Genomic DNA, 25,987 nt, shown 5'->3' with positions numbered 1-25,987 from the left:
AGGTGATGGCTTTGGTGACGGTCCTCCCTGACATATCCTCACACCTTCTCTGGTCCAGTGACTGAAGGGAGAACTCTGTCCTAGAGCCCACCAGGATTCCTAGACTTCCTGTTGACAAAAGACATCCATGGACAACCCCAAATGTTAAGTCAGGTACAAATAAGCTACAGGTGCCTTTGGAAGGTACGCTGTAATTTCTTCTTTCTCTTTTTTGGTTTCTGAGACAGGGTCTCATTATGTAGCACAGGCTGGCCTCCAACTCGCAGTGATCCTCCTGGCTCAGCCTCCTGTGTACTGAGAGTACAGGTGTGTGCTACCACGCCCAGCTTTTTAAAAATTAGGCTTTTCTTCCTTTTGCTTCTTTCTCCTTGCCTTGATATTGAGTGATCTACATTTTCTCAGGTACATACAGGCTGAGCAGAAGGGACATCTGAATAGTATTAGTGAGGAGAAGTTGGCCTGATTATTCTTTTTTCCTTTTTTTTTTTTTTTTTGGTTTTTTTTTCTGGTACCAGGAATTGAACTCAGGACCTTGTGCTTGCCAGGCAGGTGCTGCGTCGCTGAGCTAAATCCCCAGCCCCCCCCCCTTTTGTTTTTTTTTTTTTTGAGACAGGGTCTTCCTATGCAGTTCAGGCTGGCCTTGAACTCACTAAGTAGCCCAGGCTGGCCTTCTCCTGCCTCAGTGTCCCCAGTGGCAATTCTCCTGCCTCAGTGTCCTAAGTGCTGAGACTATTGGCGTGTGCCACCATGCCTAGTGGCCTGGTATTAAAGGACACAGGTAAGCCATAAAAAAACCACAGTGGGTTAAAAAGATTTTACACATTATTCTTACTTCATCAAATTCACTTGTCTTTCCTTGTGAGTGAGTCTACTTCTTATTCTATCTTTTCTAAAACGGGCATTTTCTCATCCTAAGACCACTTCCCAGGTACACTGCACCTAATCAGAACACACTCATGATAAAAAACCATAACAATCGTTTCTCTACTTTTAGGTACCACTCTCTAGGACATCAGTTTCTCAAAATTCTAATCAGAAGCTACTGTTCTAGCAAGGTATGAATCAAGAAGTCTTAACATACAGGAAAACGTTACCTAACCACGTAAGGGACAGGTACCTGTGTTACAGTAGCCAATGTTTTCACATTTTTAATCATCATTTTCCCAACATCTGCGGCTACTTTGCAGAAAACCAAGTTGATAATGGTATTCAGATTTTTCTAAATTAATTTGTTAGGAGCCTACCTCAAGGTTAACAAAGGACCAAATGTCCTAAGTATCCCCTGTCTCAGGAATGAAGAACGAAGACAACCAGCAGCTGTGCGGCAGAATTGCCCGCGGGAGCCCACATCCTCTCTGCAGCCACAGAACGTGGCACAGGGGTATTGAAGCCACCGCGGGAAGGACGGCGGCCACGCTCAGAGCTGACTCACCAGAGACAGCCCACCGGGGAGAGCGCAGCACGTTTTGTTCCGGATCCCTCTGACTGCACTGTTAGACAGGTGCTTGCCTGTGCGGTCAGGACCTGTGACCCGCGGCTCGTCATCCTTCCTCCACGCGCGCGTAGCCTCTGTGTGGTCCCTGAGAGCCCCGGCCTAGGGCAATCTCCCCAGGGCCACTGAGCTCTTGGGAGGTCCTGCCCGGAGATAGGACTTTGAGCTGCAGAAGCACTTCGCTTATTTCCAGACTTTCCAGACTCTCGTCTCCATGAGAATAGTTTCCTGAGTCCTGGCTGGTCTGGGAATTGTACTTCTTGCAGTCTTCCTCCGTTTCCTCAGGCTCCTCTACCAGGATGACCCTTTCTGTGTTTTCAATGATGAAACATTTTTCAGTTTGTTCCTCAGAAGTGGAAAGTAGGAGATTCCCAAGTGACTGTTCAGAGAAATACTAATTTTAAAAAAGGAAGGAACAGAAATGGATTATTTACTATAGTAAATTAATTAGTTTCCTGGTTCTAACAGCTTTAGCTTCTTATGTCTATCATTTATTTTATTTTATTTTTTTATTTTATTTTTTTTTGGTTTTTCTCCGGTACCAGGAACCGAACTCACGACCTTGCGCTTGCCAGGCAGGCGCTTTTGCCGCTGAGCTAAATCCCCAGCCCATGTCTATCATTTAGAAAACGAATATTTTGGCATAAAGATGAAAAAAAATCAGCTAAGAACATACCAATGGCATTAGGAAGTCCAGGCAGAAATCATTAGTGAGTTCATCTCTCTCTTTCTTTTCTTTTTGAGACAGCTATGTAGCCGAGGCTGACCTTGAACTCACAGCAATACACCTGCCTCAACCTCTCAAGTGCTGGGATTACAGGCGTGGACCAGCTGATTTACATATTTTAAAACCTTTCTGGTGAGTCCCCAAAGAGCACCTCAGAAAGGCGCATGGTGCTGTGAGGACAGAGTGTGGGACAGCTTGGAAGAGGCTAGCAGGCCAGGGGCTGGGTCATGGACATTTTATTTTGAAATAATACAAAATGTTGCATCCAATCCACAGACACCCAGAAGAAGCACAAATCAGTAATAATGGCACTGTGGCACACGTCTGTAATCCCAGCACTTAGGAGGCAGAGGCTGGAAGACTGCCGTGAGTTTGAGGCCAGCCTAGACTGCACAGTGAGACCCCGTCTCTAAAAACCCAACCCAACCCAACCCAACCCAGAAATCATTTTCTTCCTGCTTGACCAAGAACATTTAGCTTTTATAACTAGCTAGTTTATTACAGTACTCAGGAATGATGTTCAAAAACTCAGGAGTGAAAGAGTAAAATAATATTTACCAATTATTTTGAGTTATACCTTTAAGTGCAAACATATTGCAGCTTTCCAACAATTCACCTAGAGGCCTCCAAACTCCAAAGCTTGAGGTCTTGACCACAGTGGTCTGCAGGCAACCCAAAACCTGCCCAGCTAACAGACTGTCCCCCCACCCCCCAACCCAGGCAAAGATGCCCTATCAGGCCTTCATCATGCAGTGCTTATTTTTGGAGATAGGATCTCGCTATGTAGTCCAGACTGGCCTCAAACTCGCAGCATCCTCCTGACCCAGCCTCCTGAGTGCTGGGATTACAGGTGCACACCACCATGACCAGCAATTTAGTGCTTTTATTTAACATGCTCTCGTCATAAAAGGGCCTGGCAAAAAACTGCTGTGTCATGAAATCAAACTCTTGATTTTGGTTATTTTACCTTCTGTGGCTTCATCTATGGAATATACTTTCTACACTGAGTGACTGAGTCTTTGTCAAGAATCACAAAAACATCAACTGTAAAACAAATGCCACAGTAGCCAAACCACCAGAACAATAGGTGATTTAAAACAAACCTTACTGTTCTTTTTTTTTGTTTTTGTTTTTTTTCCGGTACTGGGAATGGAACTCACAACCTTGCGCTTGCCAGGCAGGTGCTGTGCCACTGAGCTAAATCCCCAGCCTCTAAAACAAACCTTACTGTTCTACACTAGATTAAATGGCTGCTTCTAAAGTGAATTTATCGAAACTGAGGAAAACACCCAACCCACCTGTATTATTTTCTGTGTACCAAGAAAATTTATACACTGCTAAAATCAAACTTATTTCCTAGATGTAGACAGAGTAAAAGTGACCAACCTCAATACTGCAAGGAGGTTTAAGTGCTGGAAAAAACACGTAGTTGAGACATCTCAGGAGGATTTTCGCAACACAGAAGACTACTACTACCACCACTGCTAGGAGGGTGCAAATTCCAAGTGTTACTGCCCACACAGGAGGAGAAGGTCCTAAAAAGGCAAAGATGACATTTAGCATCAGTCCATGTTCTGACACACAAATGCACGAACGTCAGACTAGCTGTATGGAAGGAAACGTAACACCCACTAACCAATACCCTTAAGAGTATGTCTTAACACCGACTACGCAATAGTGGGCACTTGAGTTCACCCGGGGCACGCAACTAAGAGCTCTGAAAGGAAGAATACAGGATGCATATACGAAGCCTAACAGGCGCGTGGTCTCCAGTGACTACTCTACTACACTCAACACGCAGACTTGTCAAACTATTCTGTGAGTAAGGCTCCACCAGTCAGCTCCAGCAGCTACAAAATACAAGCTGAGACCACGCCACTCACACATGAAAAAAAGTTCACAACAGAACTACTTTGTTTCTGTACCATTAAAGATCATGCAAAAAACTAAAATGAGTATTTTTTATATGATGAAGAGCAACTGTTAAAGAAAATTAATGATGTGGAGCCCAGAGAGAGTACAAAGCATTAAAAAAAAAAGAAATACAAAGCATTAAAGATATTTTCGAGCTGTGTGTGGTGGCACACGCCTGTAATCTCAGCACTTTGGAGGCTGAAGCTGGATGACCGCCGTGAGTTCAAGGCCAGCCTGGGCTACATAATGAGACCCTGTCTCAAAAAATAAAAAAACCCACACCCCCCCAACAAACAGTAATTTCTGAAACTGAAGCACTTAGCTTGAAACTTTACTGTATTTTATTTTTTTGGCAGAAAGTTTACTTTTGATTCATATAGTTCATGAAGATACTATTCTGTTTTTTGTAGTGAGGAGGAAACACCCTCTAATTTTCAATTTTTCTTGAGCCCTGTTACGTTTTGTAATAGGAGACCCTCACCTGGCTTCGTCTTCTCACACACCGTAGCACTGAAAGCGCTGCTTTTGTTCCACTTGTCTTCCAGAAGGTACACGCTGGCTTTGACGCAATATAGTGTCAGTGGTTGCAAGTCAGGGATGGTAATGTCAGATTTTTTTGCTATAATTATTCTCTGCAAAATAATGAAATCATTGATAAATTTTAGTAACATCAGAAATCAGGGGATATCTATTCTCTGAATTCTTTCACATTCAGTTTAAGCAGTTGGTATGTAGTTAAGAAATATATATTTATTTTAAACAACTCATTATAACTAAGTCAGAAAGTTCAAGATGCTGCTGCTAAAGGACATATCCCCAGGACTGCTCTAACCTAACAAGCACATGTTAGTTTGGCTTAATTGCTACTATGACAGAACGACTGACAGCAGGGTTTTAACCTCAAACTGCTTGTAATTGCAGAGATTGAGAGGACAAACTTTCCCCCTGGGGCACAGGACACGCACAGAGCCGACACGCGCTGCCTCTGCCCGCAGCACGGCCACTCGGGCTCCACCCTCTACAGCCCACGTCAGCGAGCGGGATGGGCACCGCACCCCATGTGTCTGCTGGACGACATTTCACCGAGCGTATCCTCTGGGAGGGTTGTGTGGGTGAACGCTTCAGTAATTTATGTAAAAAGCATGATAGGGTAAGATGGAAACTAAAACCTACTCAATCTTTACTACTTGTTAAAGCAATGTGCTAGCTATTCTCGTGTGACCCCTTCTCAAGCCATATGACATCCTTTTAAAGAAGAAGGATATTTTAGTCGCTATGATTACCACCACTTTAGAGAAGAGGAAACAGTGTCAAAGAGGTAAGGTGCCTTGCCTCAGATTAGTCACATGATTTGTTAGCATGGGACACAATTTCAGGTTTGTCTGACCTCAGGACAGCTGGAAACTACTTAATGGGCTCAGTTGGGCTACAGGACAGAATAGCCAGACAGCTGAAGTGGAAGCAGTCCAGACACTGGAATTTGCTTTCAATTTCCAATAGTAAATGAAATTACAGAATTTATCAACTTAAACACACAAGATTTTTTGTCTGTTTGTTTTTTTCTTCCGGTACCAGGAATCGAACTCATGACCTTGTGCTTGCCAGGCAGGCGCTGTGCCGCTGAGCTAAATCCCCAGCCCCGACACACAAGATTTTTAAAGGTTGATTTCTTTTTTTTGGTTTTTCTTCTGGTACTGGGAATCAAACTCATGACCTTGTACTTGCCAGGCAGGCACTGTGCCGCTGAGCTAAATCCCCAGCCCCAAAGTTTGATTTCTTGATTGTAATTCTACAAGGAATCAATGCAGTTATCTGATGTGGTATATTAGGTCTCACTGTGGTGTTTGAATTTTAGTGTTTAGACCAGTGTTTCTCAGCCCCTTTTTCCCTCATTGAGGCCTTTACCCCTCAAAGAGACTTCTTAGATAATTTTTTTCTAATTCCTCCCTCACCAGGAAAATTAAATATTAAGGAGTGAAGAGAAACTTTGGAGACATGCTTTCTTCCTGGAGGGCCATAAAGCATTGTGATACCTGAAGTTCTTTTGCCCCCTAAGAATAATCTTGTCCCCTTGGAGGTGGGACATTTGGCAGTGTCTGGAGATGTTTTTGGCTGTCACAACCAGAAGGGAGTGCTGCTGGCACCTGGCGGGTAGAGGCCACAGATGTTGCTATGCGTCCTACAAATACATGGTTTCTCTACTATGAAAACCCAAAATTATAAATAAATTGAAGAGCAAAAGGAAAGACAGATAATAAGAAACAGGGAGGTAGAACTTCTGTAAAAGGGAAGGGGCCTAAGAGATGCCGGGAGGTGGAAGGGGAGAGACGAAGTGGATGGAAAAAGAATTAAGATGTTATGCACACGTACCACTTCCCCACAATGAATGTAATCATTATGTAGTACAAATAAGTACCAATTTAAAAGGGAAAAGAAATTACCCTGCCCAAGGTCGTATGGGGTTGAGAAACCCCGGTTTAGGCAGACACGGGGAATCACATTAAAAATGGTTTTGATTCACAAGAGCTGGGCTCAGGACCTGTATTTTAAAAGCACACCGAGATCCAGATGCAGGGGATCCTGAATTCGACCATGCAGAACACGGAAAATGCTGGCTTTCCTTGTATTGCAAACAGTTGCATGGTTCATCACGGTCTTAAAATTTAACCCCCCCCAAATGTAAATTCAAGCTTTATTTACCCACATCAGAGTTATAACTCTAAGATACAAAATTATACTACCTTAAAATACCAAATGATACCACGCTGTCTTCTTACCTCAGTACTTGAAGTGTTTTCCCACATAATAATTTCAAAAAGGAGTGGGTAAAGTTGGTTCCTGGGCGCTTTGACGAAGACACGCAGTGAATCACTAGTGGATTTCAGGGAAATGACTGGAGGAGGCATGGCAGCTAGAAAAATGTGTAAAGGCGTAGCGTGCAGTGAGACATAGTATCTGATTAGAGACTGCAAAACAGTTTTAGAAACTTGCAACAAATCAGAGAATTAGAATCTCAAGCAATAAAACTATTGACTTACAGTACATTTCAATATTAACTTCTTTCTCTTCAGACCAAAAAGACGTGTTGTTTCCATCAGATGCTTGTACACGGAAAAAGTAACTTTTCTTCTGGAAAGCATCTTGAGGCAATACACAATATGTAGTTCTGACATTTTCACAGTTAATTATTTGTCTCCACTCATCTGCCTTGTCCCCAGGACTCAGTTTTGAATAGGCACTTTTAAGAAAATCAAATAAATAAATAAGCAAGCAAGCAAACACATTAATTCAGTAACTATATGCTGAGCACTTACAATAAGCCAGACATTCTGTTAGAGACTAAGGTCATAGAAACAGTTCCTTCGCTTGCAGGAAACTCACCACGCAGCAGAGGACACCCATACATCTAACATGTAAGGAAACCAAAGACCGCTCCAGAACGTGAAGGACGGAGGAGTGGTACTAGAAGGACCTCATACCAAAGTGCAAAACGAGCTCTTACACTTTCAGGAGTATTACAGGCTGCTTTTTTTTTTGGTTTTTCTCCGGTACCGGGAACCGAACTCACGACCTTGCGCTTGCCAAGCAGGCGCTTTTGCCACTGAGCTAAATCCCCAGCCCCCAGGCTGCTTTTTAAGACACTGTCATGATTAAAAACTTAATTATAAAAACGGTATTAAAGACAGGGGTGATGAATATTTAGAACTCATCCTGTCCTAGTTATTTTACTGTGCCTCACCATCTGTGTTCTTAAAGCTATTCACGTCAGTGGGGTCCACATGGTGGAAATATGCATGATGCTGTGCCACTGACGCACGATTTCTCAGGCTTCCAACGTGTCACACCCGCTTCTCCATCAGTCACAGTGCATGAGGCGCTGCAGGTGGACGAAGTAGGGTGAACGCACAATCAAAACCCCCTGGGCAAAAGATTGACGGAAAAGAACTTACTGGAGCCACTGAACTCGAAAGGTCACATTTCCATCTTCATAATCCCATTTCAGAACATAGCTCTGATTTTGAGCAGCAAATTTTACATTTTCTGGTGGAGGTAGCTTATGTTCAACTAAAAGTCAGAGAAAATATCAAAAAGCATGCATTTTCACTCTTGTGGTATTTATTTATGTCAAGAATTCTTAACAGCACAGACCAAATGATAAAAGGCTTATATTTTGTCATTATAAGACAACAGCTAAGTAAGTTATGGTGTGCAGTCACTCTGGGTAACACTATGCTGTCAGTTCAAAGAAGGTGGTAGACCTGTATGGACTGATACAGGAAGCCGTTCTCAGCATACTGCATCAGACAAGCCAGATGTAAAATATACACATCCAGCAGGAGCCTCTTTTTTAATTTAGTAACAACAAAACTTAAGAAACTCGCCATCTGTGTATACATGTCCATATATGCCCTAAAAAAGTATCAAAGGGTATATATAAACTGCTAGCCATGCTCATCTCTGAGAGTTGGGAGTAAGATGGCATGATAGGAATATTTCACTTTATATCCTTCTGTACTATTTGATTTTAAGAAATAAAGCATATTAAATTATAAGTAAAATAATAAACAGATCCTAGCTCCTATCCCTGGTTGTACTTTCTGGCAAGATATTAATAACTAAATACATCAGGATGCTTTCATATTATAACATTTCCTTTATGGACGTACACTTCTTGGAAGACTAACCATTCTACTAGCAACTCACTCCCCCCTTTTATGGATTCCGAGCAAATAAAAACGGATGTTTTTCATTGTAAAATATCTGAATTAATCTGAAATAGAATTAAGTTTCATTACTATTTACTTGAGACAAAAATCCCAAATATTTTTTGCTTATATAAATGTTGTTATAGTGCTTTTGCTTTACTATCTATTAAATCACTATACAAACATGAGTCAGCAAAAGAAATGCCAACATTAAATAGAGACATTCTTTGTTTAATGACTGAGTTCCACTTCCATGACCAGGTCATTAAATAAGAAACTCTATATAGTATGTACAACATTCTGTTCTAAATGTACAACATTCAGAACAAAGAAACGGCCAAGGAAACTCCAACTTGATGACTACTTTTATTTGGATAACTCTTATACGCAGCACTTAATGTATAACAGGATGTAAAACTACAGTACTATACTATACAGTACAATCAGCCAAAATTACAGTGCTGTACTGCAGGAGAAGCCATTATAAGGCCACATTGCCGCTCATGTTTCTGCCTCATAAGTCAAAATGTGGGCCGTAAGTCCAAGCTGCAACTCTAAGTCTTAACAGTCATTAAATGGTTAGGTCATTAAACAAGGAGCATCTGTATTGCCAATACATAGTTACTCAATCTAAAGCAATGGGACCTTACCTGTGGTATTTATACAATACACTGGACTATAGACACCAACTTTCCTGTCCCAAAGTAGTCTTGCTTTAACTTTTAAACAATAAGTCGTCTCTGATGAGAGGTTATAAATTTTATGTGTGTAATGCTTAATTTCGATCTGTTTCTGTTCCATCTTTAAAAAAGTACAAAGTCAAATTTTAGAAGTCATTCATCTTATTTTTCTCCACATTGAACAAAAGTAAAAAATAATGCTTACCTGTGCATGTGAAGAGTTTTCCCAGAAATCTAAGGTGAATCTAAAGCTTCCACCAACCATCTCCCATATAGAATGATCATCTTTTTTTCCAGGGCGGAAGAGGTGTACAATTATTGCTGTATCTTCAGCTTCTAAACGTACTTCTGGAGGACCGAGAAGAGCTGCACAAATTGAAACAAGGACTACGTAGCTTTGTTAACACCATGCCCGAACATTCCCTCCACAAGTAATTACTGTGAGTGGTGCACAGTAAAACAGGAAATTTCATGGATCTTGCACTCTAGAGGGTCATAGGGCAGAAAGTCTCAAATAAATAAATAAGTAAATAAATAAGGTGCTATGTGTGCCATAAAGAAAAATAAAGTAATAAAAGGGGTGAACAATGGTAGCGAGTGCCATTTTATGTAAGTTAAAAACCTCTTAGGAAGAAACATGCAAGCTGAGGCCTGAGCAAAAGGAAGGGCAGCCACGCAAATACCTAGCAAAAAAACTGCTCAGGCCAAGGGATGAAATGCAAAGCTCCTATGACAGAAATGAGCTTTATGTTTCCAAGACATTACGAGGGGGCTACAAAGGTGGCGAGTGGCTAAGAAAGAGACCAGAGAGGTAGCAAGGAGGCCAGGAGCTGTGAAACCCGCAGAGGGCTGAGACTGGCTGAGGATGTCACGGCCGAGTCAGGCTTTGGAAAGGTCGCCCTTGTTAGGATGGGCGGGGGGGGGGGGGGACGCGTAAGAAATCAAGTGAGGTGCGCAGGCAGCTGAGTAAAGAGCGAAAGCGGGGAAGGCTCCGATGCACTTTGAAGATGGCTCACGGAGAATGTGCCAGGATGCAAGGAACGCGGAATAGAGAGGTCAAAGGTGACTGTGGGCTCTGGACCGGCGCACATAAACACACACAAACTTAACGTGATCAAGTGAGATCAAGTGAGACGGTAAGGACTGCAGGGAACAGCTTTGAGGGGAAACGGTGTGCTCACCTGACAACTTTGAGATAGAAACCCTTCACTGTCTAAGGTGAGACGCTGGATGGAGCCGGTGATACATGCGGAAAGGTTGAGGGAAGGAATGGGCCACAGACAGACTGCAGGGAGTCAAGGGCACTCAGATGTATGGAAAGCCAGCCATAAGATGACCAGTGGGGCGAGTACAGAGGAGGTCGGACAGCTGGACCCTGCAGCCATTCAACACCCAAGTGTGGGGAGGAGAAACTGCCATTGCAGCGACCTGGGTGGACCCAGGAGAGCACTGTGCCCTGCAGAGCGGGGAGGGGAAGAGTGTCAAGACGACTGCGGACCCCGTGGATGCTACAGAGCACTGAAGCAGAAGGCCGGGGAATCACCTGCACTGGGAGGTCGCCCGTGACCTTGGGAAGACTGCAGTGCAGGGAGGAGGCACAGAGCTTGCATGGTGAGGGATAACGGGAACACAGGAAAAAAGCAGCAGAGGAGGGGCATTCGGGCCACTCTCTGTTGGCTTTTGGGACATTTTGGGGACAGAGTAGTGTCTTGAACACCTTGGTTTCAGGATCTTTTATAAAGAAACAATTGAGCCTCCCCGAAAGTGTCTGTGTATGTGGAGTATGTCTTTTGATATTCACCATATTAAACGTTAAAAATGACACAATTATAAACTATTTATGAATCCCTTCAAAATAAAAATGACAGGGGCTGGGGATTTAGCTCAGCGGCAAAGCGCCTGCCTGGCAAGTGCAAGGTCGTGAGTTCGGTTCCTGGTACCGGAGAAAAACCAAAAAAAAAAAGACAAACCCACTACACAGTTACAAACAGTTATCACTTTTTTTTTCAAAGTGAGAAAACTTAGAAGTGTGGTGCTGTTTTGTAGTTTTTTTCAAATCTCTTTAATGCCTGGGTTAATAAAGAAGATACGTAGATGTTAGGGCTGCATTCGGTGAGTTACCACATCATGCATCTAACAGCTTCCTGTGGAAAATTCCACCATCCAAGAGAGACAGAATGAAAGAGGCAGTTAAGTCTCAGAAAAACAACTCAGAATGATTTCTGAATGGTGAAAGTAGTTTTATCTTTGTGGATGCCCTGAAAAGGTCTTGGGGACCACACTTTGACACCCACTTTTTCCAGGAAGGCAGAAACCCGCAGCCACAGCAGGAGGTACATACAGGCTACAGGAAGTCTTTGCACTTTCTTTTTAAAGCTAGGAGATGTTATGTGATGTAAATGAATGGGCTTGAAAAGAGAACTGTTCTGGTAGTACTTCCTAAAGAACAGAATTCAGTCAGCACCTTTTCTTACCTTTCCGAAATGGTATAAAGGAGTCAATGTAATACCATGAAGAAGTGCTGTTTTCTTCTTCCGCTCTTATACGAAATTCAACTTCTTCATAAAAATTTAGCTTGGGTAGAAAGAAGCTGCATTCTGAACCTGTGATATGTTGACACCCAGGCAATTTTGTCCAATTATTCATCTCTGATCTTTGAGGCAAAAAAAAAAAAAAAAAAAGACCACACAAATGAATAAATGAGCAAATGCATCAATAAAAGTATCAAATACGTCTTTTATTTGGAAAGTTGTAAAGCTAGCTTAAGAAGTTATTTCCGCTACTTGAGTTAATGTCCTGTTAACATTTTCGTGGACAGATGCTCCCACTCTGTTATGATCCCTATAACCCAAGTTACTACTTATGAAATGCAGTAACTCAGACATACAGTTGTTACTTTTAAAGCTCAAAATCTTTTTATTGTACAATGTCACCTGTTTCAAAGAGGAGAAGGCTCAAAAGGACTAACAAGTGACAATATGGCAAGCATTTTTTTTCCTTTTTATATCAGGCATTTATAAGGGAGAGAGCATACATTAATTACATACAGTTTGTGTATATGTGCTACCAAAGTGTGCACCATAAATATAGTTACTGAATGGCAGAGTAAGCTACCATATTGTCACTACCATATTGTCACTAGAGAATATGGAAGTGATGCGGGGTTTTCCTGGTTATGAAGGCAGAGGTGCATTACTTGATCTTAAATCCCCTCCCCAAATCATTTGAGACAGGAGTCAGAGGACAAGTGTGGATTGGAAATAGGACCCAATGCGGCCATGGAAAAGGATACTACGCAGGAAACCAGCTACAGGGCTGTTCTGCTCTTCTTGCAGCTAAGAAACCCCCCTCCAGCCTCCAGTCAAAAACAATGCGGAAAACAGAACAACTACCAGGTAAGAAAGAAGCCACTGCATACTTGTGTACTAAAATGGGTAGTTGTTTTACATTAGCTGGTTCTGCTAAGAAAAGCAAAGTATCCTGTGTGACTTAGGTGCTCTACACATAAAAATAAATCTTTGCTGTAAGTCTTTCCTCCCTCCCTCCTTTCCTTCCTTCGTTCATTCGTTCCTTCCTTCCTTCCTGGGAACAAGGGTTTATATTTTTTTCTTCAATCAGATTTTATTGGTACACTTTAGATATACATAATGATCACATTCATTGGAGAATTTGTACCTGTACGTGGTATATTTTCTCCATTCCTCTACCCTCCCTTGAACCCCTCCTCCCCTCCTCATTTACAAAAGCTTTGTTTCCATTTTTTCCTTCTTTTTTTTTACTTTTTCCTCTTTCCTTGCTCCTCCCTTTCTGCTGTTGCCCTCCCCATTGAATAAAGCTTTCTTTCAGTATAGAAACAATAGGCAATTAAGCCAAATATGTAATCATCTCCATAATGGGCTTTTTACCAATTACACAGGGAAAACCAACAGCCAATTTGATGATACTGTTTCTCCCTTTTTCTGAAAAGAAAGTAATTTACAGCCTTCCTGCTAGGAGAGTCAGGGATGTATGGCCCTAGGAGCTGTCCCTCCGCAGACATGGCTATTTTAAATACAGCTGTCTATCTAACTTCATGGGTGGTTGCATTAAATGAACTTCAATGGCACAAGCACCTGCCTGGCAAGCACAAGGTCCTGAGTTCGATTCCCGGTACCAAAACAGAAAAACCAAAAAAACAAAAACAAAAAAACCCACCACAAACTAAATGAACTTCAAGGAGGCAAAGAACTAAATGACCCATAAAGGAAAAGGAGATTTAGTGTTGGCTTTGGAAAACAAAGTTGTGTGACTTCTGAACTATTTTGGATTTCTGGATCTAATTCATTCATTCATTCATTGCTTTGGTACCAGCAACTAAACTCAGGACCTTGTGCTTGCCAGGCAAACTGAGCTATATCTCTGGCCCGCATTTCTGGATCTTATCTTTCTGTTGAAAGTTTAGGAATTGGATTTGATGATCCCTTTCTACTCTGTCCTGTGAAAAGGTTACCTGTCCTGAACAGACCTCAGCTGTAGTGTGGTTTCAGGGTTTCTTTTGCCTGCTTCAAAGCCAAATAACTCCTCTGCTTCCCGCTCTCCACAATTTTATTATAAACTCCAGAAACAAACAAATAAACAAATAAAAACTTACAATGCTAACATAAGGAGACGAATTCTCAGTGGAATCGATCAATCTGAAAAGTCTAACACACTGACATTAGATTCTACTTCCTAAAAGGGGCTGGGTATGGTGGCATGTGCCTATAACTCAGCTACTTGGGAGACTGAGGCAGGAAGGTTGGAAGTTTGAGGCTAGACTGGGAAACTTAGTGAAATGCTATCCCAATGTAAAAACTAAAAAGGACTGAGAAAAAAATAAAAGTTAAAAAAAGCCTGGGGGTGTAGCTCAGTGCAAGGATTCATTCCCCAGTAGTGTAAAGCAAACAAGCAGTTCAAAAGGGGCAGGGGCTAGGAGTGTCACTCAGGGGTAAGAATCCTGGGTTCAATCCCTTCCACTCCCCTGCACCCCCCAAATACCTGGGAGATAACCCTAACCCTAACCCCAAATTAAAACAGCCTTAATATGCTTCCAACCCACCACCACGCTTTCTGTCTTCTTTCCTGTCCCAGGAGTTCATCTTTTATTTTTTTTTTTGGTTTTTCTCCGGTACCGGGAACCGAACTCACGACCTTGCGCTTGCCAGGCAGGCGCTTTTGCGCTGAGCTAAATCCCCAGCCCCCGAGTTCATCTTTTATTAAACTGCTTTTGCATTTAAAGAAGCTACTGCAATAGGAGCTACTTTTACATTTTCTTAAAAAAATCCTTCATCACATACAATAAATAGACCAAAGCAGAATGTGATGTGAAATATGAATATGTAAGTGATGGAAGATTCATTTCACAGAACCAGTTAAACAATAAAACTTCATACCACCTTCGTCCCTCCTATTCACTGGGGCATTCTGAGAAAACAGAAGAGTGGTTGATTGCATCATAACCCAGTTTAGATTTGTTATAAGCACTGACATTTGAGATTGCATAAGTTCTGGAAGCACAGAGATTTTAACAATATATTTATGCATCTGTGTATCTTTTTTTTTAACCACTGGGATATGTCCTATATTTTGGGAAACACTGCATTAATAAGTACCTCTCCACTGCTGGTGTTAATCACTTTGTGACACTCTCCTGATCACATTATATATAGTTAGTTATTCAGTACTCAGAACAGTCTACTGAGTTACAGACTTTGGCGCTGGGCCCCATTACACCTGGGCCAAGTTTAAGCTTGCTGTTCCAGCTCATTTAAAATGAAGGACTTCTCTGCACTCTCACAAGTACCTTGGTCTGGATAATAAATTACATCTGGTCACTTCTGTTATCAACTCCACTGAACAAGTAAGGAAAATTAGCAGAGGATGGATTTGAATGCATGTGGCCAGCTCAAGTCCATACTGCACTGCACTGGAGCTGTTATTTCTCCGGCTTGTAGTGCGGCATATGCCCATAAGGGAATTGTTTATAAAGCCAGCAAAGCAAACCAGGAGTAAGGACACACTGAAATAAAGGGACTGATGCTGAAGTCAGAGTGGAAGGGTGAAAGAGCATGAACTGAAGAATTTAGCTTAAGCCAGAGCATATGAAAGCACGTGAGTATGAAAATGGCCTCTCTACCCTTTATGATAGGAGTATCTTTAAGTAAGGGTATCTGAAATAATCCCTGCTATACCTACGTCAGTTGTTGAATAAGAAAATTGTGAACTAAGGCAACGAACAACTTTTTAACAAACCTTACAACTCAACTTAAAGAAAATTCCTGTATGAATACGTGTGCCCATACAGAGACACATACGTAATTACAAAACTGAGATTAGCATCCTAGTCTTAGTAGCAAGTGGGCAACAGTGGTGGCAGACCAGCTGGAAAATGCTTCTGTAGGTCCTAATGCTGTTTTTCTTCACCACCTGCTCCTTCCTGGACAGGAGGCCATGGTTAGCAGACGGGGCACCAACCCCAACCAGGTGACAAAGGGCTCGGCTTTCTGAGCAGTGTCCCCTCAAGAACCCTTCCTCCTGTAGCTTCCTGCCTGCTGGTCCTCTTGGCAACTACGAAACAGAAAGTAAGCACTAAGGAAGAGCTGCCGAATCTCCATGAACGTTCAGGCTGTGGGAATGCAGAGCACCATCAGTATACTGATGCTTATAAACTGTATGTAAAACTAAGATACTTCGCATGAGGGAGACAATAGGAAAACCTGAGCATCAGTGGCTGGGTAGCCTATGCTAAGGCCCAGGCTAGGTCTTTCAGGATACTGTGCACATTCTCCGGATATGCTCTGGTTCAGATGCTAATACATGTTTTTGTGAGTCCAGAACACCCGAGCAGAGAAGGTGTGGCAACAAGTGTGGAATGGAACAGCTGTCTACCATCTTGCTTCGAAGATTAGTTTGCCCAAGTCTCTGTAGAAATGAAGTTACAAATATTCTGTAAAACAGACAACATTTCTTTTTTTTTTTTTATTTTTTGGTTTTTTTCCGGTACCAGGAATCGAACTCATGACCTTGCGCTTGCCAGGCAGGCGCTGTGCTGCTGAGCTAAATCCCCAGCCCCTAACATTTCTAATAAATGGATAAAATGAAAATTTCCCAAACCTGGAAAGAAATTAGGGTGATAAAATTATAAAAATCACCCCGATCATTTAGCAAATCTGTAACAGGGTCACCTACGTTATATAATCTGCTGAGAACGTCACATTCCCGACAGACTCATGGCTCCTGTTCCACTTCAGGGTAAAGTCATCGTCTATGATGGAGACCTCTACATCCTGAGGAGGTTTTAGACTTGTTCCATCTACAAAGGCAACAAGAAACAAAATATTTATATATACATTGTATGGATATTTAAAAAAAGTCAGAGTACATTTAAATATAGCAGATTAAAGAGTACATTTAAATATAGCAAAGTATGAGTTGTGAACAAAACAGTGAATGCTTAAATTAAAAAAAATTATTTAAGTAAAAGATACAATGCCATTAATCACCCTCAAAATACTATCCCTCACATCAGACACATGTATTCCATCATTCTTGCCACTCTGTGGAGCAGTTTTAGAAGTCCTCTTTTGTTGAAGACCATTATGAAGTGGTTCAGAGCAGGATTTAAATTAGCCAATGGGATTCTCCTGTTTACCTGTGAGTCTGTCCAAGGCCTATGCCCCTTGTCTGGAGATGGGCAGCAGACTCATAGTAAGTGAACCTCTATGAGTCACTGGTCCTGACTCAAATGACAAGACAAGGCCATAGCTAAGGACATCTGGCTCCAACCTCAATTAACTAGATAAAGACTGCAGCTGCAGGAATCTCACTCCTGCAGTGAAGGCCTTTTTGGAGAAGGAAGGGTCCTGCCTAGATCCCTGAATTTTCTTCAGTATTCCCCTCTTTGTTTGATAACTAAATAAATATAGGCTGCCTAGAGAAGTTCTGGGTGTTAGCCCTCAGAGAATCTCAATTCTGTTAGAGGGTTTTGAGCCCCCTGGCACGCTAAAATCATATCACTTGTCTCTTTTATTTAAGCCTTCACCGTCCACTGGTTTGGGAGACTATGGGCCTGATCAGTCCGCAATAACTAAGTAATAATATTAACCTGGTACTCTTTCATGAGTATCTTGTCATTGTGCTGCTGTGGTTACCTCAATGCCCTGAATTGATTCAAAATGTTTACCTTTCACGGTCACTGTGAGTTTGGGGAAGAGTCAGAAGTTGCATGGGGCTAGATCTTGTCCACAAGGTGGATAAACACACACAGTAATGGCTATATTTCACAGAAATTGATATAAACATTTGACCAATGAGGGGCGATCAAAAGCTACTGTGAATGTTTGGATTTAAAAAAATGTATTACAGTAAAAGACATACGCCATTAATCCTTTTCAAAATACTTGCCCTCACTTCGAACACTTATGATTCTTGGTAATGTGGTTTTTTACTGTACTTGTTAAAAATATTCCAACACTCACTGTATTCACTTATCACCCACTGTATACAGTAGTCCCTCCTTATCTGTGAGAGTGATGTCCCAAGACCTGGGAGTAGATGCCTGAAAACTGCAGGTGCAACTGAACCCTAAACACACTGTTTTTTCATAGTGTATGTCTTTCACACACACACACACACACACTCACAGACACCTGTGGTAAGGTTTAATTTGTAAATTAGGCACAATAATACATCAACAACAAAAACAAATAAAAGAACAATTATACTGTAATAAAAGTCTGTGCTTTGGGGCTAATATCAAGCTTAGAAAGGGTTACTTGAACACAAGCACCAGGAGAGTGCAGCCGTTCACCATGGAGACTTGGGACAAAGGGGCAATTCTGACGCTGGGCAAGACAGAGTGAGAGTTCATCACCATACTCCAAATCCTGCACAGTTTTAAACTTATGAATTGCTTATTGCTGGAATTTTCAATTTAGTACTGTTAGCCTGTGAATGACTGCAGCAAAACTGTGGATAAGGGGGACCTGCTATATGAAAACATCTAAAAGCCTTACACAGGTAGTCTGCTAATTCTACTTCTGTATCTGAGAGAACTGGAAAAAGATTATTTTTCCATCCATACAGAGTGTTGTCTTTTAACTGGAAAAAAAAAAACAAACCCTTCTGTACAAAAATAGAGCCCTTTTTTTGGTTTCAGAAGTGATAATGATGTAATGGATACAAATCTGAACTAGTTTAACCACCTCAATTTGCCCTCACATTTTGTTCAGATGTGAGGTTATGATCTTTTTCCACTAACACATCAAGACTCAATTTTCCTGTCTGTACCTAGGGATTTCTGTTGATGGCCCTACCTTCTTCTTCTTCTCCCTTTCTTTTCTTTTCTTTCTTTATTTTAACTTCTTACTTCTAACACAAATCTGCTATCAGCTGGATTACCACCCCTCTCAGCGTTCCTTTCTGGACCCTCCAATCTGCAGTATACTTCTGTCTCTGACAACATGGATCCTCCAAGGTCTAGCCCAAGTTCAGCCCCTTTCAGAAAACCTTCCTTGAATACTGCAACTCATGTTGCTCTTGCTGGTCTTTGAACCTTCTCAACTGTACCACTCAATCTCACACTTAAGTAGGTGTACTCAGCTTCAAATACATGTTGAGTGCGAGATGTATTTCTTTTCATTTTTTAACAGTGTGGTATCCTTGTGTAAATACCTCACTGTTTCTCTGGTGTGAGAAACCAAAAGTGTAAACAAGAATTAAAATGTGTAATAGGTATTGTGAAACAGGAAGAAAACGTCCAAATGGGGAACAAAGGAGGGGGGAGGGGGAAGTGAAAGAAGGGAAAAGTGAAAAAAAAACGAGAAAAGAAGGAAAAACTGGAAACAAAGCTTTGGTAAATGAGGAGAGGAAGAGGGGTAAAAGGGAGAGTAGGGGAGAGGGAAATAAGTTATATCATATCAAGTTATATCATATACAGGTACAAATTCTCTATGATGAATGTGGTCATTATGTGTATCTAAAATGTACCAATAAAATCTGATTAAAAAATAAGTAAGTGTGGTAAAAAAATACAGAAACATGAACTGTTGTAACCATTACACATACCGTTCAGTAGTATTAAATATACTGATCAGACTGTGCAACTGTCATTACCATCCATCTTCACAACTCCTTCCAGCTTTGAAAACTGACGCTCTACACCCACTGAACAACAACTCCATCCCCTCCTCCCCCAGGCAACTGCCAGCCACTGTACTTTCCGTCTCCATGGTTTCGACTGCTTTAAAACCTCATAAACATGGGACAATGCAGTATTGCCTGTGATCAATTTATTTCACTTACCAGAATGTTCTCAAGGTTTATTCATGTTGTGGCCCATGTCAGAATTTCCTTCTGTTTAAGGCTAACAGTATTCCACTGAATGTATAATCTGCATTTTGCTTGCCCGTCCATCCACTGATGGACACGTGATTGCTCCCATGATTTAGCTATTGCAAATAAAGCTGTGATAAACAAGGATGTGGCAATAGCTCTGTGAGAACATTTTCAATTTTTTTTAAAACCAAGAAGTAGAGTTGCTAGATTATACAATAACTCTATATTTAAGCTTAGGAGGAACTACTGTACTGTTTTCTACAGCAGCTGTGCCATTTTACATTTCCAAAGTGCACCAGGGTTCCAAGAGAAATCTCCACATTCTCACCAACACTTGTTATTTTCTTTTGATAGTCATCCTAGTAAAAAAGTGAGGTACTATCTCACTGTAATTCCAATTTGTAGCTATCTAATGTTAGCAATATTAAGTGTATTTTCATGTGCTTACTGATCATTTGTTTATCTTCTTTGGAGAAATATCTATTCAAGTCCTTTGGCTATTTTTGAACTGGGGGATTTTGTTACTGTTGAGTTTCAGAGTTCCCTATTTGTTTAATTCTTCATCAGATATATGATTGGCAAATGTTTTCTCCATTTTGTGAAATGCATTTTTACTACCCTGATAATGCCTTCTGTTTCCTTAGTCATCTTTTGTCTCAGGTATATGTAATCTGCTGCCCACGGGCCACTTGCCCTTTTTATAAATGTTACAATAAAAACATAAAAAAAGGAAGTTTGGCAACTTATTACATTGACTATACTGTATATACTATATATATACTTATATATACTATACTTGTATATACTATAAGTATATATAGTACTATATATAAGTACACTATATACTATATATACACATATATTATATATAAGTATACTATACACTTATATAAGCATACTATATATAGGATATACACTACATAAGTATATATAGTATATATATACTATATATACTGTATATAAGTATATACTATAAGTATATATAGTACTATATATAAGTACACTACATATAAGTATATAATATAAGTATATACTATACTTATACATTGACTATACTGTATATTTTACTATAGCCCAAGACAATTCCTCTTTATTCAGCTCGGCTCAGGTAGCCCAAAAGACTGGACACCTAGTTTGTTCAGCTAGACTTTAGCTGCACTATACATTTGGGGAAGGGGGTACTGAAGTTTCTATTATTATAGAACTGTTGATTTTCCTCTCAATTTTATCAGTTTTGGCTTCATATATTTTGATGGTTTTGAGACTTATGTAAAATCTCAAAAAATTTATGTAAAATCTCAAAATCTCATAAATCTTTATAATTGTTATTTTTTTTGTATTGAACCTCTTACTAATATATAATGTCCTTGTTTATGTCTTGTAACCTTTATTGTATGAAATAAGCATTTCCAAAGAAACTATACTCTGGCAGAACTCTTAAAGCAAGTACTAGAAATGGACAATTTCTTCCCCCCGAAAAGAGGTAAAGCACCATCTGCCTGTATAAGGCACTGGGAGGCCTCAGATAAGGCCACTGCGGGGCCTTACGAGACAAGCCATTACCTGTGGTCTGATGTATGTGACCCAACAGTCTCACGACAGTTAGGTAAAAGAGGACATCCCTGACCTGACTAAGAATGCAGTAAGATGGTAATTCAGTCCAGCGGTCAGAGACTCCATGCTTTATTTTAATGGGCCTATGCAGAACCTCAGTGTATTTACTGAATGTGTTGATTTACGACTTTCTTTGCTCTGTGGCTATAACAGCTCATGTAACCCCTTCTATGGTGCAATGTATCATTTAGAGTAATGTGAATCCATATTCCCAGGCCATAGTCACTCAGATTTGACTCAGAATAAACTATTTCCTTATTCTCCTTTACAACACAGTTATTTTGCACGGACAAAGTCTATTTTGTCTGATATCAGTATAGTCTTCCCTGCTTATCCAAGTCTTCTTTGAGTTGAGCTTTTAATAAGACTCAAGTTTCAAAATAGTTACATCAGTCACAATTATGCTGGGGTAAATTGTTACCTATTGGGGAGACAGATTCCTGGTACTTTCTACTCCAGTCTTATTTTGTGAATCCTTCAAAGACATAATTTTAAAAACTGGTTCTTTGTGTAAAACATAGAAATACAAAATTCTCCTTTCAAATGTAAGGACGTACCATCAGGTTTCCCTATACACAAGGCAGATGGCAAATTTCTCAAGGGTGGAGTCTGTATAGCTTCCTATTTAATTTGCTATTTTTGGAGTACTCCAATTAACACTGGGCTCACAGGAACTTTTTTTATTTTGCAGTGAAGGAGTTCAAACCCAGGCAAGTACGTACTAACGTACATCCCTACCCCAGAACTTAAGTGTCACAAAGTACTGGCCCTTCATTTTATCATTTATAATTTTTTTTGACTTTTTTTTGGTACCTGCAATCGAACTCAGGACCTCACACTTACCAGGCAGGCGCTGGGCCACTTAGCTAAATCTCTAGCCTCTATAATTTAACATTTTTAAGGAACAGCTTTTATACTTTTTTATGGTTCCATAGTATTTCTAGTTTTTATTTCTGCTTCAGGGCAATCATATTATTTCCTGACAGACTACAAAGGTCTTCACAGAGCTTTCTTTATTGAGATGTCTTCCAGTCTGATATTATACAGGATGGAATCAAAGGAGAAGAAATTTCCTGAAAAGCAAATTTTTCCTTTTAAACATAAAGAAGTACCATCAGGTCTCCCCTCCCTCAAGTTTTCAATTTCACACTCAAGATTCTCTGAAACTTCATCATTGAACATACTTCCACATCCCTTATGTATTGTTGTTGTTTTTGAGACAGGGTCTGGCTACATACTGTAGGGTAGGCTTGAACTCAGTCTATAGCCCAGGCTGGTATGGTATGCATGGTGATCCTCCTGCTTCAGCTTCCCAGTGCTGGGATTACAGCTGTGTACTGTCATGCCTGGCCCATATATTTTAAATCTGGCTCTCATCCTATTTTCTGGAATTTATAGATTCTGTGTAGCCAAAAGGTATAGAGGGATCAACAAAAGATCTGATGGCACTCAGCGTATCTACAGTATGCTGTTCAGAGTATTTTACTCTAGTAATTATGGGCCATCACTGAGGAGAAGACATTGATAGGGTAGAACTAGCGATGTCTTTAGGCATGCAGTCCTGTTGTGAAGGGAAGGAGACCCTGAAGCCAAGGGCATAGAAGACCAATCAAAATTGATTAACAAATGGACAAAGACTTGGAAATAAGGGCTATTGAGCAAGAGCTCACCTTTCACAGATTCTTCTGTTAGTATTAGCAATCACTTTTAATGATAGTTTATTTCACCTTGTTAGCATATAAAATGCATAAAGGGGGATTTATTTATACTTTTGGTAGCCTCTCATCTATCACATTCACTTTGATGGCCAGCAGAGCTTACTATCTTTTTAATGTGTGATGTACATGCAAACACATGCATCTATACAAATATAAATTAAAAATGCCTCCCATACTTTGGGCAGCTTTCTTAGTCTAGAGTTCCAGAATTGTACTTGTAAGTTAAAAAGTATGAATATTATGACTTCTGAAAGATAAACCAACGTAACAACATTTCAAGTTTACGTTGTCATTTAGTGTTGAATATTATTATTCCATTGGGGAAAAAGAACATCAGTTAACTAAAAAATAACGGATAAGTAGACCCTTAACATGGAGTCATTAAAATTTTACATTGTTTGGTCTTAAGGAAACAGTCCAGTCTGGAAAAGCATAAGGGTCTGAGGCCAGACTTTCAGGCTATCACTTTCCATTCAGCCACTAGCTCACTATATGGCCTTAGCCAAGTTACTTAATCCCAGTGCCTCAGTTTCCTCATCTGTAAAATAAGAATAATAGTTCTGAAAGTAAAATATTTAGATTATATATTGGCATACAGCGAAGAGCTTCATACAGGCTGCCTATAAATTATATTTCAGCACCTCTCTAGTTTAAAATGGATTTCTTAAAGTCAATTTTACATGAAGATTCTGCGGTAATTCTTTTTACACTGAAGCAAAAATGAGTTTAATGCAAATTTTTCATGAATAAAAGATTTCAAAGAAATGACCGTGGTTGTACTAAGACCCTAGCACCCATACACTAAACAGTGTGTGAGGAATTTGAGAAGTAGGATAGGAGCATGGCTTTCTAGGCAACAGTTAAATACTTTGAACCCATCATTATCCACTCTCACAGACCTCCTGAATTCCTTTATCTGGATGCGAGACACTGCTTCTCCTTGGGCGCCCGATATCACTACAAAATTATCTCTCTCCTATCAACTTTATAGAGCAGCTGCACCCCAGCTAGGAATTATGAATAGCAACAAACTAGCTTGGTGGCTGCCTGCCTTTATATTTTTATTATTCTTTTTTATTAGACTATACCCGAGGGCACAGGGAATTTTTTATTAGACTATATACCCCAGGGCACATTCCAGAGGGCAAAGGAAATTTCTGCAACACGAATTTCACCGCTCCGTGGGGCGGCGCAATTGTTTTTACATTGAGGAAATGCATTGCCGGCCTTGTTTATCATCAATCTGCGAGCCCAAGCCGCAGATTTTTCGGAAAGGTGTAAAGCTGCTCCGAGGTTCCTGCACACCCACCTTCCTGGAGCTGGTCGGGGGCACCGGGCTTGGCCCCAGGGTTCTGGCATGCTCCAGGCAGAGGTACCCCGGGTCCCACGCAAGTGATGTGGCAGGATCTACTTCCCCCGGCGCGATTTTCGAGTCCGCAGCCGTTTCCAGCCGCGACCACGGACCCCAAAACCACCGCGGCTCAGAAGACCCGAGGTTTCCCAGGAATGCGACAGTCCCCTACTCACTGCCCCCCGCTGCTTCCCAGGCATCCTCGGGGATGCGGGAGCCCTGGAGCCCCGAACCCCGCGTCTCTCACCTGCGGCTGCGCGTGACGCCCACGACACCCCGGCCACCAGCACCAGGGCCGCGGCTCCCAGCACGGCGAGCATCGTCTCGGCGGCAGCCACCACTCACATCTTCTGGCGCGAGTGGGGCCTCCGAAAATCCTTGCGCCCGCGCCGTCCCTCACGATGGGACCACCCTCCACTCAGTGGAGGGCCCAGGAACAGCAGGCAAACCCGCCCCCTCCACTATGGGGCTGGGACCGCCCGCCTGCCTTTCCGGGAAAGCCGCTCCCGGCGTGAGGCTGCGACTGCGGCTCTAACCGGGGCGCCTCGCAGTGCGCCTGCGCGGGCTCTGAGCCCGTAGGCCCCGCCCCCCCCGCAGTCACTTCCGGCCCTCGGCAGGCGGGTGTTCCCCGGTGGGCGGGTGTCTCCGGTGGGTGGGTGGTCGTGCTTTTTCCGCCTCGGGGCCGTGTCCAGCGTCCCTGACTCGTGCTCTCGCAACGTGGCGCTGGGAATCCCCCGAGGCTGAGGAGCCAGGGACGCTGGAATGAGCGAACTGCCAAGTACTTTTTTGTTTTGGTTTTAGGGTCCCTTCCCCCGCTACTAGTGATTGAACCCAAGATTTTCCGCACTCATTTATCTCCCTAGCCCTGTTTTATTCTTTTTATTTTGACACAGGATCTTGCGGAGTCGCCAAATTCCCCAGGCTGGACTCCAGCTGAGAATCCTGCCTCAGCCTCCCAGAGCGCTGGGCTTGCAGGCGTGTGCCTCCGTGTCTGCCTGTCCAGTGCTCCTTGCAGGTTGACCTTGCTGAGGAGCAGGAGGGCTGTCTCTAAGTTGTTGTTTTTTTTTTCTTTGACCTTTATCAGTAAATAATTTGAGCCTGCCATCCCAATAGTTATTTATCTACATACCTAAATAATAAATTATGGACACAATATATGCAAGATGAGAAAGTATGAGATGACCGACCAAATACTTAGCTGTTACTTATGACAACTAAATTATTAGTTACCAATTATATGGCAAAAATGAGTATCTGTAAAGGACAGCATGACTGTAAAATCATCTTTAGGGTGTAGTTTATATACCATGAAGTTCACGCATTTTAACTGAACACTATTTTTTAGTCTGTTCAGTTAGTTATTAGGCCTTGTTTTAAAAAATCGGCTTTTCATTAAGTGATTTTGTGAGCGGTTATATATGAGTCCAAAGAG

The 25,987-nt window shown here is 41.5% G+C and overlaps 1 protein-coding gene across 3 annotated transcripts; it reads right to left on the bottom strand.

Moving 5' to 3' along the window:
- Positions 1-679: 679 nt before the first annotated feature.
- Ifnar1 (interferon (alpha, beta and omega) receptor 1) lies at positions 680-25,111 on the bottom strand. Of its 3 annotated transcripts, XM_013504269.1 has the most exons (12): positions 19,840-19,935; positions 16,726-16,849; positions 15,964-16,104; positions 11,994-12,172; positions 9,725-9,885; positions 9,490-9,640; positions 8,084-8,198; positions 7,172-7,371; positions 6,911-7,044; positions 4,615-4,765; positions 3,606-3,754; positions 680-1,886 (listed from the first exon to the last, which is right to left on the bottom strand). In XM_013504269.1, exons 3-12 carry the CDS (start codon positions 15,987-15,989, stop codon positions 1,542-1,544), a joined length of 1,611 nt encoding a protein of 536 aa, XP_013359723.1. In that variant the 5' UTR covers positions 15,990-16,104; positions 16,726-16,849; positions 19,840-19,935; the 3' UTR covers positions 680-1,541. The 3 variants fall into 3 exon arrangements, with proteins under 3 accessions (XP_013359723.1, XP_013359721.1, XP_013359720.1); XM_013504267.1 differs by lacking the exons at positions 15,964-16,104; positions 19,840-19,935 and adding an exon at positions 24,803-25,111 and having other exon boundaries at positions 680-1,871; XM_013504266.1 differs by lacking the exons at positions 15,964-16,104; positions 19,840-19,935 and adding an exon at positions 24,803-25,110.
- Positions 25,112-25,987: the final 876 nt, after the last annotated feature.

Source organism: Chinchilla lanigera, unplaced genomic scaffold (assembly GCF_000276665.1).
Source record: "Chinchilla lanigera isolate Chin_1 unplaced genomic scaffold, ChiLan1.0 scaffold00006, whole genome shotgun sequence".
Taxonomy (NCBI): Eukaryota; Metazoa; Chordata; class Mammalia; order Rodentia; family Chinchillidae; genus Chinchilla; species Chinchilla lanigera.
Note: the sequence above shows the minus strand (reverse complement) of the source record. Positions and strands in the feature narration are given on the sequence as shown.

Coding starts and splice junctions, on each gene's coding strand:
- Ifnar1 (XM_013504266.1), bottom strand. CDS start 24,875: ATGCTCGCCGTGCTGGGAGCCGCGGCCCTGGTGCTGGTGGCCGGGGTG. Junction 9,886..11,993: donor CTTTATACCATTTCGGAAAG/GTAAGAAAAGGT, acceptor CAATTTGTGCAG/CTCTTCTCGGTCCTCCAGAA. Junction 3,755..4,614: donor GTGTGAGAAGACGAAGCCAG/GTGAGGGTCTCC, acceptor TTGCCTTTTTAG/GACCTTCTCCTCCTGTGTGG.